The sequence below is a fragment of the Panthera leo genome, chromosome B1, assembly GCF_018350215.1.
Source record: "Panthera leo isolate Ple1 chromosome B1, P.leo_Ple1_pat1.1, whole genome shotgun sequence".
In the NCBI taxonomy this organism is placed as follows: domain Eukaryota; kingdom Metazoa; phylum Chordata; class Mammalia; order Carnivora; family Felidae; genus Panthera; species Panthera leo.
In genome coordinates, this window is record NC_056682.1 from 73,999,759 (window position 1) to 74,014,376 (window position 14,618).

Genomic DNA, 14,618 nt, shown 5'->3' on the forward strand with positions numbered 1-14,618 from the left:
AAAAGTAAAAGTAATAATTAAAAAAAAAAAAAAAGAAGAAGAAAAAGATCATACACCATGACCAAGTGAGATTTATTCCAGGGATAAAAGAATGGTTTCACATTTGCAAATCAGTGTGACATACCACATTAACAAAATGAAAACCAAAAATTATATGCTCATTTCAACAGATGCAGAAAAAGCATTTGACAAAATTCAACGTCTATTTATGATACAAACTCTTGACAAAGTGGATATAAACAGAACATAACTCATCATAATAAAGGCCATATGTGATAAGTGCATAGCTAACATCACACTCAACAGCAAAAAAGCTGAAAGTTTTTCCCATAAGATCAAGAGCAAAACAAGGATGCCCACTCTCACTACTTTTATTCAATACAGTATTGGAAGTCCTGACCAGAGCAATTAGGCAGGAAAAAGAAATAAAAGGCACTCAAATTTATTTATTTATTTATTTATTTATTTATTTATTTATTTATTTATTTATTTATTTTTTAACGTTTATTTATTTTTGAGACAGAGAGAGACAGAGCATGAACGGAGGAGGAGCAGAGAGAGAGGGAGACACAGAATCGGAAGCAGGCTCCAGGCTCTGGGCCATCAGCCCAGAGCCCGACGTGGGGCTCGAACTCACAGACCGTGAGATGGTGACCTGAGCTGAAGTCGGACACTCAACCGACTGAGCCACCCAGGCGCCCCAAGGCACTCAAATTTAGAAAGGAAGAAGTAAAACTATCACTATTTGTGGACATGATTTTATATACAGAAAGCCCTAAAAACTCCACCAAAAAACTATTACAGTAAACAAATTCAGTAAAGTTGCAGGGTACATAATAAACAAAAACCTTTTATGTCTTTATAATCTAACAACTAACAGAAAAAGCCCAAATAGGCAAAGCAATCTTGAGAAAGAACAAAGCTGAAGGTATGATATTTCCCAGTTTCAAACTATACTAATCAAAACAGTATGGTATTGGCATAAGAATAGACACAAAAATCAGTGGAACAGAATAGAGAGCCCAGAAAGAAACCCAAGCATATATGCTCGGTTTATGACAAAGGAGGCAAGAATATACAATGGGGGTAAGGGTAGTCTCTTTAATAAATGGTGATGGGAAAACTGGACAGCCATATGCAAAAAAATGAAACTGGACCACTATCTTACACCATACACAAAAATTAACTCAAAATGGATTAAATACTTGAATACAAGACCAGAAACTATAAAACTCCTACAAAAAAACATAGGCAGTAAGCTCTGTGACGCTGCTCTTGGGGATATTGTGTTTGGATATAATTCCAAAGGCAACAAAAACAAAAATAAAACAACGGGACTATATCAGACTAAAAAGCTTCTGTACAGTGAAACAAACTGTCAACAAAGTTAAAAGGCAACCTACTGAATGGGAGAAGACATTTGTCAATCATATATCTAATAGGAGTTAATATCCAAAATACAAAGAACTCGTACAGCTCAATACCAACAAAAAATAAAAATAATCCAATTAGAAAATGAAGAGGATCTGAATATACATTTCTCCAAAGAAGACATGCAGATGACCAACGACAGGTGAGCAAATGCTCAACATCACTAATCACAATGAGATATCACCTCACACCTGTCAGATTTGCTATTATCAAAAGAACAAGAAATAACGAGTGTTGGTCAGAAGGTGGAAAAAACGAAGCTTCACATACTGTTGGTAGAAGTGTAAATTTGTGCAACCACTATGGAAGACAGTATGGAGGTTCTTAAAAAAGTTAAAAATAGAACTAACATATGATCCAACATTTCCACTTCTGGGCAATTATCCAAAGAAAAGGAAAACAGTAACTTGATATGTATCCCTATGTTTTTTGCAGCATTACGTATAATAGCGAAGACATGGAAATAACCTAAGTCCATCCACAGATGAATAGACAAAGACGTGGGAGGGGCACTTGGATGGCTCAGTCAGTTAAGAGTCTGACTTAGGCTCAGATCATGATCACATGGTTCGTGAGTTCAAGCCCTACATTGGGCTCTATGCTGACACTCAGAGCCTGGAGCTTGCTTCAGATTCTGTGCCTTCCTCTCTTTCTAAAAATAAAGGAACATTAAAAAAAATTAAAAAAAAAAAAAAGATGTGGTACATGCATGCGCAAACACATGCACACACACAACAGAATACTGCTCAAATAAAAGAATGAAATCTTGCCATTTGCAACAATATAGAAGGACCTAGAGGGTATTATGCTAAAGTGAAATAAGTCAGGCAGAAAGACAAATACCACATGATTTCACTTATATGTGGAATCTAAAAAATAAAACAAGCAAACAGAACAAAACTAAACTCATAAAGAGAATACATTGGTGGTTGCCAGAGGGGAGTGTGTGTGTGGGTGGTGAAATGTTGGAGGAGGATCAAGGGGTACAAACTTCCAGTTATAAAAATAAATAGAGCACTGGGGTGGCTCAGTCGTTCAAGAGGCTGACTCTCGGTTTCTGCTGAGGTCATGGTTCGTGGGTTCCAGCCCCACATCTGGTTCCACACTGACAGCATAGAGCCTACTTGGGATTCTCTTTCTCTCACCCTCCCTCTTTTGCTGCCCCTTCCCCACTTGCACTCCCTCTCAAAATAAACAAACATTTAGAAAATAAGTCAGATGTAATGTACAGCATGGTGACTATAGTCAATAATGTATTGCAAATGTGAAAGTTGCTAAGAGTAAATCTTAAAAGTTCTCATCACAAGAAAAAAAATTGTGTAATTTTATATGGTGACAGATGGTAACTAGATATACTATGGTGATCATTTTGCAAAGTATACAAATATCCAATCATTATATTATACACCTGAAACTAATATAATGTATGTTAATTATACTTCAATTTTTAAAGTGCCTCCAAAAAGGTGCCTAAATATTTATAAAATAAAATCTTTTAGGGATCACTAGAAATGCCGTCCTTTTTGAACATACATCCCTTCTCTTTAAACAAAGAATTATATTTTCTAATAAATAGCAAATGGTGAGAAATTTTGGAATTTCCACAATTAGTATTTTGGGGAAAGACTTATGATGGGTTATTTTATTTTTTGTCCTTTGTCTCTTATATCAAATACTTTCTTCTGTGAAAAGAGCTGTTGCCCAAAGGCAACATAAAAGTAGCCTTGAGAACAAAGATAGACCAATTTGCTCCCGCCCACCTCCAGGAAGTAATTAAGAAGGCCCAGAGTAACTCTATGCAATACAAAGGCCAGATTCACCAACAAATGGTTCGGATGCTATTTGGGTCATTTCAGATATATGGAGTATCTCATTCGAGTTACTGCAAAGAACATCAAAATTAGTATGAAAAAAAATTAAGGCATGTGTGTAAAGAGCATTGCACACATTAGTTTTGTTTTTTTCTGTAAGTTTTTCTTGGAGTGCTACAAATACTTTAAATACCCAAGCGGAATTGGAAAAAAATTATATACAAAGGACAGACATTGTTTTTAATTTACTCTTTTTTAGGTAGTTGAAAGACAAAAATCCCTGAATGTCAGTTGGTGATGTGTGCCATACTAATACTACTATATCATCCAATTAAAAAGTGCATTAATCAGGACAAAGGGCCAGGTGTTTGTTCTTTACAGTAAAAGGACATCAAAAAGTCAAAAGAAAGTAGTTTTCAGGACTGAGGAATTACTACCTAACTCTAAACTTGAATATACCAACATTCTGCATTTTATTCTATAGGAAATTTGCAAATATGATGCAGTATACTGAGACTCACACTGAAAATCAATCACATGCATTTTCCACCAAGTAATGAAAAATAGTAAACCACTCATTAAAGTTTTAAAGGTTATTTCCAAGCATTAATGTGTCCATGTATGTCGGTGGTAGAACCTTCAAAGGTACCCTTAGTTGTCAATATTTAATATTTGAATGAAATTTAAAAATGTTGTCATGTCATGATGTATTTGATCTCTAAAAAAATCATCTGTAAACCCAACTTAAGTGGATGATTTTGTTTGCACAAACCTACTTTGATGACCACTTGGGAATATGGTTATGATTGTGCTTTTGATAGATCAAAAAGAGTGAAAAACATCTCCACATTATACTTTATTTAAAATCAACAAAATGATCAACACAGTTATAGGTAAATGGCAATTCAGTACATTTAGTTGGATAATATTTTTAAAAGTCACATATTCACAAGTACACAGATCCTTTCCCAACATCGAACATTTTAGTCTATGTAGTCAAAGTCTTCTGGAATTCCAAAATTCTTCTCAATTTTATTTTCTTCCAAACCAAATTTTCTTTTCGCCCAAGATTTTATTGCAAATATATTATCTATAAAGAAAATCGAGAAATACTTTTAAGAATTGAAAACACAATCATTAAACATTTCAACTATAATTATATTCTTTTTTGTTACTTCTATTACTTTCAGAAGTATCAACATAGGGGCGCCTGGGTGGCGCAGTCGGTTAAGCGTCCGACTTCAGCCAGGTCACGATCTCGCGGCCCGTGAGTTCGAGCCCCGCGTCAGGCTCTGGGCTGATGGCTCGGAGCCTGGAGCCTGTTTCCGATTCTGTGTCTCCCTCTCTCTCTGCCCCTCCCCCGTTCATGCTCTGTCTCTCTCTGTCCCAAAAATAAATAAAAAACGTTGAAAAAAAAAAAATTTAAAAAAAAATAAAAAAAAAAAAAAAAAAAAAAAAAAAAAAAAAGAAGTATCAACATAAGAATTTTGCTGTACTTTCAAAAGTCATGGCAATTAATTTCAGAAGAAAATAATTAGTATTTTAAGTAACCAAATCGCATATTTAAACATTCAGCAAGTTAGTTGCCAGCAAAAAGACTACCTGCATTAAGAATAATCCAAAAACAGGGAAAGGCTAACAATGGTGTCTCTTCCACATTTCCACAGCACAGGCTGGGACTCTGTTACCTCGGGAATTACAGTTGCTCCTGTTCCCAGAGGGTACACATTCTCTCCAGAACTTTTTCCCTTCCCCACAAATAATAATGGTTTCCAGATAATCAGTCCAGCGTGAGGGAGAATGGGTGAAGAGAACAGAAGGTAGTTTGCCTATTTTTAGACAAAGGTAGGCATAGATGTAGCCTTATTGTCCTCTAGGTGGGATTTAAATGCATTTTGCCGCTAGAAAAAAAGTGTTATATTTACTTAAAAGAATTTATCCCAAGGAAACAAAATAAATTGTGTACAAAGATTTATGGTTAATCTTTACAGCAGTGTAATAAAAGAAAGCATAAAAGCAATCTAAATATCTAAACTTTTGGAAGGGCATCTCCGCTCAGGCAGTGAGGGAAGCAGGGTAATACCAACAGGCTCACAGTGCCTGCACTTGGAGAACGGGGTGACTGTGAGGTTTCTGTGTGTTTTTTTCACACATTTTCTCTAACGTATACACACCACCTTTACAATGAACATGTTTTATAAAGAAATGATGGTGCGAAGTTTTCTGGTTCAGAATATTTGACAAAATGTTAAGTGCTGTATTGATAGTGATAATGAGGGGTTAGAAGAGGTTCCTCTGGAGTGTCACAGGCTGAATTATGTCACCTCCTCCAAATTCATATTCAAATTAATTGTAGTCCTAGAATCTAGTACCTAAGAATAGAACCTGGGTCTTCAAAGAGATGATTAAGTTAAAACGAGCTTGTTAAGGTGGGCCCTAATCCAATCTGCTCGGTGTCCTGATGAGAAAAGGAAATGTAGATACACTGATATCATGAGTATGCACAGCAAAGACCATGTGAAGACACAGGAAGATGGCCACCTACAAGCCAAAGACACCTCGGAAGAAATCAAACCAGCTAACACCTTGATTTTGGCCTTCCAGCCTCCACAAGTGTGACAAAATAAATTTCATTTGTTTAAGCCACCCAGCCTGAAGCACAGGCTCACCTCATTTTATTGTACTGTGCAGACAGTGCGTTTTTTACATACTGAAGGTGTGTGGCAACTGTATGTTAGCAAGTCTATGAGCACCATTCTTCCAACAGCATTTGCTCACTTCAGATATTTATTATGTCACATTTTGGCTAATTTTCACATACTTGAAACTTTTTCATTAGTATTATTATATTTGTTATGGTGATCTGTGAGCACTGATCTTTGATGTTACTATTGTAATTGCTTTGGGGTGCCACAAACTGTACCCATATGAGACAGCGAAATTAAATATTTTGTATGTTCTGATGGTCCCACCAACTGGCTGTTCCCCCATCTCTCTCCTCTCCTCAGACCTCCCTATTTTTCTGACATACATTACTGAAATTAGGCCAATGAATAAACCCTACAATGTCATCTAAGTGTTCAAGTGAAAGGAAGGGTTGCACATCCCTCATTTTAAATCAAAAGCTGGAAATGATTAAGTTTCATGAGGAAGGGGTGTCAAAAGCCAAAAACAGGCTGAAAACTCGGCCCCTTGTGCCAGACAGCCAAGTCGTGAGTGCAAAGAGTTCTTGAAAGAAATTATAACTGCTACTCTGATGAACACACAAATGATTAAGAAAGTGAAACAGCTTCATTGCTGATGTGGAGAAAGTGTGAGTGGTCTGGACAGAAGGTCAAAAAAAGCCACAACATTCCCTTTAAGCCAGAGCCTAAGCCAGAGCAAGGCCCTAACTCTCCTCATTCCTGTGAAGGCTGAGAGAGGTGAGGAAGTTGCAGCAAGAGTTTGAAGGTAGCAGAGGTTGGTTCATGAGGCTTAAGGAAAGAAGCCATCTCCATCACATGAAAGTGCAAGAGGAAGCAGCAAGTGTTGATACAGAAGCTGCAGCAAGTTACCCAGGAGATCCAGCTAAGATAATTCATGAAGGTGGCTACACCTTCAATGTAGACCAAACAGCCTTCTACTGAAAGAAGATGCCATCTGGGACTTCCGTAGCTAGAGAGGAGAAGTCAGTGCCTGGGTTCAAAGCTTCAAAGAACAGGATGACTCTCTTGCTGGGGGCAAATGCAGCTGGTGACTTTAAGCTGAAGTCTGTGCTCACTTACCATTCCCCTAATCCTAGAGCCCTTAAGAACTCGGTTAAATCTACCCTGTCTGTGCTCTATAAATGAAAGAAAGTCTGGGTGACAGCAGCACATCTGTTTACAACATGGTTTGCTGAATATTTTAAGCCCGCTTTTGAGACCTACTGCACAGAATAAAGGATTCCTTTCAAAATATTACTGCTCATTGGTAACACACCTGGTCACCCAAGAACTCTGATGGAGATGTAGGAGATTAATGTTGTTTTCATACCTGCTAACACGACATCCATTATGTGGCCCATGGATCAAGGAGTAGTTTTGACTTTCAAGTCTTCTTTTTTAAGAAATACACTGCAGAAGGCTATAGCTGCCATAGACCGTCATTCCTCCGATGAATCTGAACAAAGTAAATTAAAAACCTCTGGAAAGGATTCACCATTCTAGATGCCATTAAGAACATCCATGATGCATGGAAAAAAGTCAAAATATCAACATTAACAAAAGTTTGGAAAAAGTTGGTTCCAACTCTCAAGGATGACTTTGAGAGGTTCAAGACTTCAGGGGAGGAAGTAGCTACAGATGTGGTGGGAATAGGGAGAGAATTAGAAGTAGAAGTGGAGCCTGAAGATGTGACTAAATTGCTGCGGTCTCATGATGAAACTTCAACAGATGAGGAATTACTTCTCATGGATGAGCAAAGAATGCGATTTCTTGAGATGGAATCTATTACTGGAGAAAGTGCTGTGAAGATTGTTGAAATGACCAATAAAGGATTTAGAATGTTACACAAACTTAACTGATAAAGCAGCAGCAGGGTTTGAGAGAAGGGACTCCAATTTTGAAAGAAGTTCTATTGTGGATAAAATGCTAGCAAACAGCATCACACGCTATAGGGAAATAATTCATGAAAGGAAGAGTCAATCAATGTGGCAAACTTCATTGTTGTCTTATTTTAAGAAAGTGCTGCAGCCACCCTGACCTCCAGCAGTCGCCGCCCTGATCGGTCAGCAGCCATCAGCATGGAAGCAAGCCCCTCCACCAGCAAAGATTACAACTTGCTGAAAGCTCAGATGATAGTTAGCATTTCTTAGCAATAAAATTTTTTTTAAGTTTTATTTTATTTTATTTGAGAGAGAGACTGTGTGAGTGGGGAAGGGGTAGAGAGAGGGAGAGAGAGAGAATCCCAGGCAGGCTCCAGGTCACCAGCACAGAGCCTGATGCGCGGCCTGAACTCATGCAACTGCAAGATCAAGACCTGAGCCAAAACTAAGAGTCATATGCTCACCTGACTAAGCCAGCCAGGCGCCTCAGCAATAAAGTATTTTTAAAGTAAGGTAAGTACATTGTTTTTTTAGACATAATGCCATTGCACACTTAATACACGTAACTTTTGTATGTAGTGGGGAAAAAAATTCATTTGACTTACTTTGTTATACTATTCACTTCATTGCAGTGTTCTGGAACCGAACCTGCAATATCTGTCAGGTATGACTATATTTTATGTTACCCTTAATAAATTAATACCTGCAGTTTGATCACCTTTAAAAATAGTGTTTTAGGAAGTTTAATTCCAAGTATCAAATAATGATAACTAAATGTTTGGAATGAAGTTTGTTTCTAAGTGAATACTACTACATCAAATAGAATAACATTAATGAAATATCCCCAATTCTTTCAATTAAAGTATAATCGAATAACAACAGAAATTAAAAAATGAATCTTTATGTAACAATTTAAAACTAATCTTTAGTTTTCATGAGGACCTAAGAGAGACTTCTAATAACATGAGGCACTCCAGAATGATCTGTTTAGTTTTACTAGTGTCTGCATCACCATCCATTCTTGTCAATCACAGTCAAATACTTACATAGGACCCACTGCTACATAAAACAGGGATTAAGTGTATTACAGGTACTTGATAATGTAAAGAGCCTATGCCTTCAAGCTGACACAAGATTAGAGAGAGAAAAATCAATTTATTACTAAATAATCCCAAAGTGTTATGTATGTTAAAGAGAAAAGATCAAGTATTATGTGCACAGCACCCAGAACAGGCTCCAAAAGCACAGAAAGATTTCCAGGAAATGAGAGAACAGATACAACACTGCAACTTCAAACCTGGATCAGGACAGAAAGAAAGAACTCACCACAGTAAGACTACAGGCTTTGTACGAAGGAGGTGTGGGTTCACATGAGAGCAAGAAACCATTTTATTATAAACTTCCAAAGATTACACTTGATCTTAGCCAAAAGGTGAAGAAGCAATTAAACCTCCAAAGATTAAAACAAACAAAAGAACATATAAAAGCCCAGCCACAATGCTTGATGGACCAATTCAAAAAGACTGATGAAGAACATATCTCGGGCTGCTGGATGTCTACCTTCAAGACAACGTCACCTAAAATCTTAACAACTGATTTCCTGTCAAATAATTTTCCTGTTATGTAGAAATTTTTATAAATGGATAAAAGAAAATAGGTGTGTGTATGTGTGTCTTAAAGAAAGAGCCCCAAGACTAGTAGAATTTCTGTTAATTTCTATGGTGGTATACCCAGTATATATATAGAAACAGGATGGCAATAGCATGCATGACTCTGTTTATGATCTCACAACATCTATCCCCCCCCCCATTCACTAAGATGCCTCTCACACACAGTCATAACTTCAGTATGTTAATTATGAAGGTTTTATAAAATTTGTTAAATCACATTTAAAGTATATTTAATGCCATAAATCATTTAGATGTGATATTTCTATTACATTTATATCCTAAAGTAATCTCTCATTTTATAAAACTGAAATACTAAATTACTGAACAGTAAACATCCTCTATTCTAGATACATTTTAAGGACCTTTTTAGGAAAAAGGAAAACCAAACCTTAACTAATAATTACAGGACAATCTCTGGTTATAAGTATTAAAGATGTTTTCTTTTTGCTTGTTTTGAAGACAGGTTGATTTTCTGAGATGCAAGTTGTTTTAACTCCATATTCTTATCATAACACTTTTCTGTTGGAAGGAGAAAATTGTAACTTCAGATGGAAACATGGTTCCTAACAGCTGTTTCTGCTGTGCTAAAAATATCTTCCTTCCTATATGATTTTAAAAGTTTTAGGTTCGGGTATCTGGGTGTTTCAGTCGGTTAAGCGTCTGCCTTCACCTTCGTAAAGCATCCGCCTTCAGCTCAGGTCTTGATCTCATGGTTTGTGAGTTCGAGCCCCATGTCCAGCTCTGTGCTGACAGCTCAGAGCCTGGAGCCCGCTTCAGATTCTGTGTCTCCCTCTCTCTCTGCTCCTCCCCTGTTCGCACTCTGTCTCTGTCTCTCTCAAAAATAAATAAACATTAAAAAAAAGTTTCAGGTTCTTTCTAAGCTAATAACGTTAGGGGAAAAAGAAGTTGTTCAAATTGTTCCTTTTTCTCATCATAACTGGAAGTTTGTGATCAAGTGGAAAATAAAAGCATTTTTTAAGAGAATGGGAAAAGGGGAGTATTTGTTCATCTCTATGTCTAATGTTGTGCTAAAGGGCTTACAAACTGTTTTTATTTAATCCTCTCAAAATGTAAAGTACATATAATCTACAATGAAGAAGCAGGTTCAGAGAAGTTCAATAAGTCATACAGCAAAAATAAGGAACACAATCTGGATTCCTTGCAAAAGTCAAGTTCTTCCCACCATGCACACAGGCTGCATGTTCCTGCTGCTTACTGAGCTGTTTTGCTGAGAACTATTGGGAGAAATCACTTTGTGACTCTTGTCTTATTTTTAATCCACTTGCCTTTTTTTCTCACTCAAAACTTTGTATTTCTCAAATCCATATGATATCACTGTATTTATTATTTATTTATACTTACTGGACATACATTTCATTCTTCTCTTTTCTTTAATGGGAGCTTGCTGTTTTTACCCTCTTCTTTCCTTATCACTAAAGCATTACATTATTTATGAAATGTATTACTTTTGTAATAAATAAGATTGCAATTTTATTTTTGAGACAGAGAGACAGAGCATGAACAGGGGAGGGGCAGAGAGAGAGGGAGACACAGAATTGGAAGCAGGCTCCAGGCTCCGAGCCATCAGCCCAGAGCCTGACGCGGGGCTCGAACTCACAGACCGCGAGATCGTGACCTGAGCTGAAGTCGGACGCTTAACCGACTGAGCCACCCAGGCGCCCCAAGATTGCAATTTTATAGGAGCCAATTACACTGATTTTATCAATCTACTTAATTCTAAAATAGACAAGGAAGAGTGCTTTAAAAAATTTTTTTTTAAATGTTTATTTATTTTCTGAGAGAGAGGGAGAGTGCAAGCAGGGAATGGGCAGAGAGAGACAAAGGATCCCAAGTGGGCCCTGCGCTGACAGCAGAGAGCCCAACGTGGGGCCTGAACCCACGAACCGTGAGATCATGACCTGAGCTGAAGGCAGATGCTTAACCGACTAAGTCACCCAGACACCCCTAGCAAGAGTGATTCTTTTTTTTATTATTATTATTAAGAAATTTTATGTTTATTTATTTTGGAGAGAGAGAGAGGGAGAGAGCATGCACGCACGCACACAGGAGAGGGACCGAGAGAGAGAGAAGGAGACACAGAATCCAAAGCAGGCTCCAGGCTCTGAGCTGTCAGCACAGGGCCTGATGCAGGGCTCCAACTCGCGAACAGGTAGATTATGACTCAAGCCAAAGTCGGACGCTTAACCGACTGAGCTACCCAGGCACCCCAGGAAGAGTGATTCTGAAACATTTTGTGACATACAGAGGCCTGGACATGGAGTCAGGAAACCTCATGCAAACCTTTGTACACCCAGTGACTAATCACCTTTGACTCAAAGCAGTCACTTTAAATTTTCTGGATCTCTGCATCAATACAATCTTACCCATACTCTCCCACAGAAACAGAATAAGCATGAGTAGTACATGTGAAGGCATTATAAACTCTTATAACAGGATGGTAAAATTCAATTACCATTACATTATAATACTGGAAAAACTTCAGTGTTAATTTGTAGACAGGTTTTAACAATACTAATCATACCTGTATATAAATGACAACAATCATTATTTATGAACTTTCTTCTAAACTTTAAGACATAGAGAAAATGCCTTATTAATTCCCATTTCTTAGAACGTCTCTAGTGTAGACCAGAGGATACATCCTTTGGCAAATGGGTTAATGAGGCATTTATATGAAAGCAGGTATACAGAGAAGATAGTATCATGTAGTGGGTTAAGAGCTCGGATTCTGGATCAGAAAAGCTGTATTCTAATTCCTGTTCCATTGCCTAGCATCTGTGTCACTGTGGGCTTCAGTTCCATCTCTAAAATTAGGAATGATAATCCTATTTACCTCACAAGATTGTTGCAGAGAGAAAATGAGAATGCACCACAGATACTCTTTACAATGCCTGGCTTATAGTCAGCCCTCAACAAATGTTAGCTATTATTATCATTAGCAAGAAGACAAATCTTTCAGATTCCATGAAACTCTTAAAGTATCTTGCATTAATATAAGGAAGGTTAAGTGATTAGCCCAAATGGCTTATCTAGGAAAAATTACACAAAAGTTAAACTCCAAGCAATCATTGGTTTTACAAAAATATGTTGTACGTTTGAAAATGATTCATGATAAGATTTAAAAAAAATAACCTTAAGAAAACAAAATGATTGAATATATAAAAACAATACATACAGTTCTGAAAATGTCTCTTCTTGAACAGAACTAGGCACAATTGCTTCTGCATGTCATCATAGTAAGTGTGGAGAAAGTTTAACTATAGCTTATCGGTGCCATAATACATACCAGTCCATCTATTAGCGGCTTCTTTGGCTACTTGATTTGCTTGACCTGAAAAAAAGTATATATATGTGAATCATCATCTTCATCTACTTACAGATTCATTTTTTACATGAGTAAAAGTTTATACAAATAAAACTCTATGTAAAAAGCTCAAATTGTGACAGGGGCGCCTGGGTGGCGCAGTCGGTTAAGCGTCCGACTTCAGCCAGGTCACGATCTCACGGTCGTGAGTTCGAGCCCCACGTCAGGCTCTGGGCTGATGGCTCGGAGCCTGGAGCCTGTTTCCGATTCTGTGTCTCCCTCTCTCTCTGCCCCTCCCCCGTTCATGCTCTGTCTCTCTCTGTCCAAAAAAAAAAAAAAACACGTTGGAAAAAAAAAAAAAAAGCTCAAATTGTGACATATCATATCCCACAAATCTGCTCAACTCCCCAAAGAAATTTTAGATAGCTGCAATTATATTAGTCATGAATAGCCATGACTGTAAACAATTAGTTTGAATCACTGAGTCATGAATGTAAACAATTTCCTTTTCATAAATGTCCATTATTATTCTACTTGTTCCTTTAACGTTTATTTATTTTTGAGACAGAGAGAGACAGAGCATGAACAGGGGAGGGGCAGAGAGAGAGGGAGACACAGAATCAGAAGCAGGCTCCAGGCTCTGAGCCATCAGCCCAGAGCCCGACGCGGGGCTCGAACCCACGGACCGTGAGATCGTGACCTGAGCTGAAGTCGGACGCTTAACCGACTGAACCACCCAGGCGCCCCTCTACTTGTTCCTTTAAAGATAACATAAGTTTAAGTGAGATGTATTTCTCAGTTTACAGCATCAAGAGGATAAAATAATTTGAGTTTAACAAGAATTTTAGATTATATATATTAGATCACAATAAACCTGACCTTTAAAAAATTTAAGTCATACAGTAGCCGCAGAGGAGGAAATATTTAATTTATATTTATACATCTTGCTATTAAATGTATCTGTATCTATGTCTTTCAAGTTAATCTACACAGCACGTAACAATTCCATGATCAACTGAGCATATTATTTATTATGACATTTATTTATTGAAAAATAATTTTTATACTACAGAACTCACCATATTAAAGCGTACAATCCAGTAGGTTTTAAAATATTCACAGGGTTGTAAAACCATCATTATTTTCCAGTTTTTTTTTTATGTTTCAAGTTTTTATTTAGATTTTTAGTTAGTTAACATAAATAGTGTAATATTAGTTTCAGGAGTAGAATTTAGTGATTCATTACTTACATATAACACCCAGTGTCCATTTTTTTTATTATAGCCATCCAAAGCATGGTGAAGTAGTATCTCATTTTGGTTTTGATTTGCATTTCCCTAATAACGAATGATATTGAGAACCTTTTTAAATGTTTATTGACCATCTGTATATTTTCCTTGAAAAAATGAATCCTTTGCCCATTTCTAATTTTTTTTTAATTGTTCAGTTGTAATTTTTAAAAAAAAATGCATATATACATTTTGGATATTGGACACTTGTCAGATACAAGATTTGTAAATATTTCTGTAGATTTTCTTTTCACCTTTTTTTAAATTTTCATTTTCATTTTTTTTAATTTTTTTTTTTAATGTTTATTTATTTTTGAGACAGAGAGAGACAGAGCATGAATGGGGGAGGGTCAGAGAGAGGGAGACACAGAATCTGAAACCGGCTCCAGGTTCTGAGCTGTCGGCACAGAGCCTGACGCGGGACTTGAACTCATGGACCGCGAGATCATGACCTGAGCCGAAGTCGGCCGCTTAACCGACTGAGCCACCCAGGCACCCCTCATTTTCATTTTTTAGAGAGAGAGAGAG

At 37.1% G+C, this 14,618-nt stretch overlaps 1 protein-coding gene and 1 long non-coding RNA gene across 5 annotated transcripts in view; one reads left to right on the top strand and one right to left on the bottom strand.

Annotated features, from left to right (window-relative positions):
* LOC122217782 overlaps positions 1–14,618 on the top strand; it is a 93,001-nt gene that overhangs the window by 50,467 nt on the left and 27,916 nt on the right. The window lies entirely within an intron of this gene.
* MND1 (meiotic nuclear divisions 1) overlaps positions 4,080–14,618 on the bottom strand; it is a 65,675-nt gene continuing 55,136 nt past the window's right edge. For all 3 annotated transcript variants that reach the window (XM_042935269.1, XM_042935270.1, XM_042935268.1), the window contains exons 7-8: positions 12,784–12,828; positions 4,080–4,332 (exon numbers count right to left, since the gene is read on the bottom strand). In XM_042935269.1, the coding sequence (XP_042791203.1) occupies positions 4,226–4,332; positions 12,784–12,828 (152 nt within the window). In that variant the 3' untranslated portion in view covers positions 4,080–4,225. The remainder of the gene's footprint in view (positions 4,333–12,783; positions 12,829–14,618) is intronic.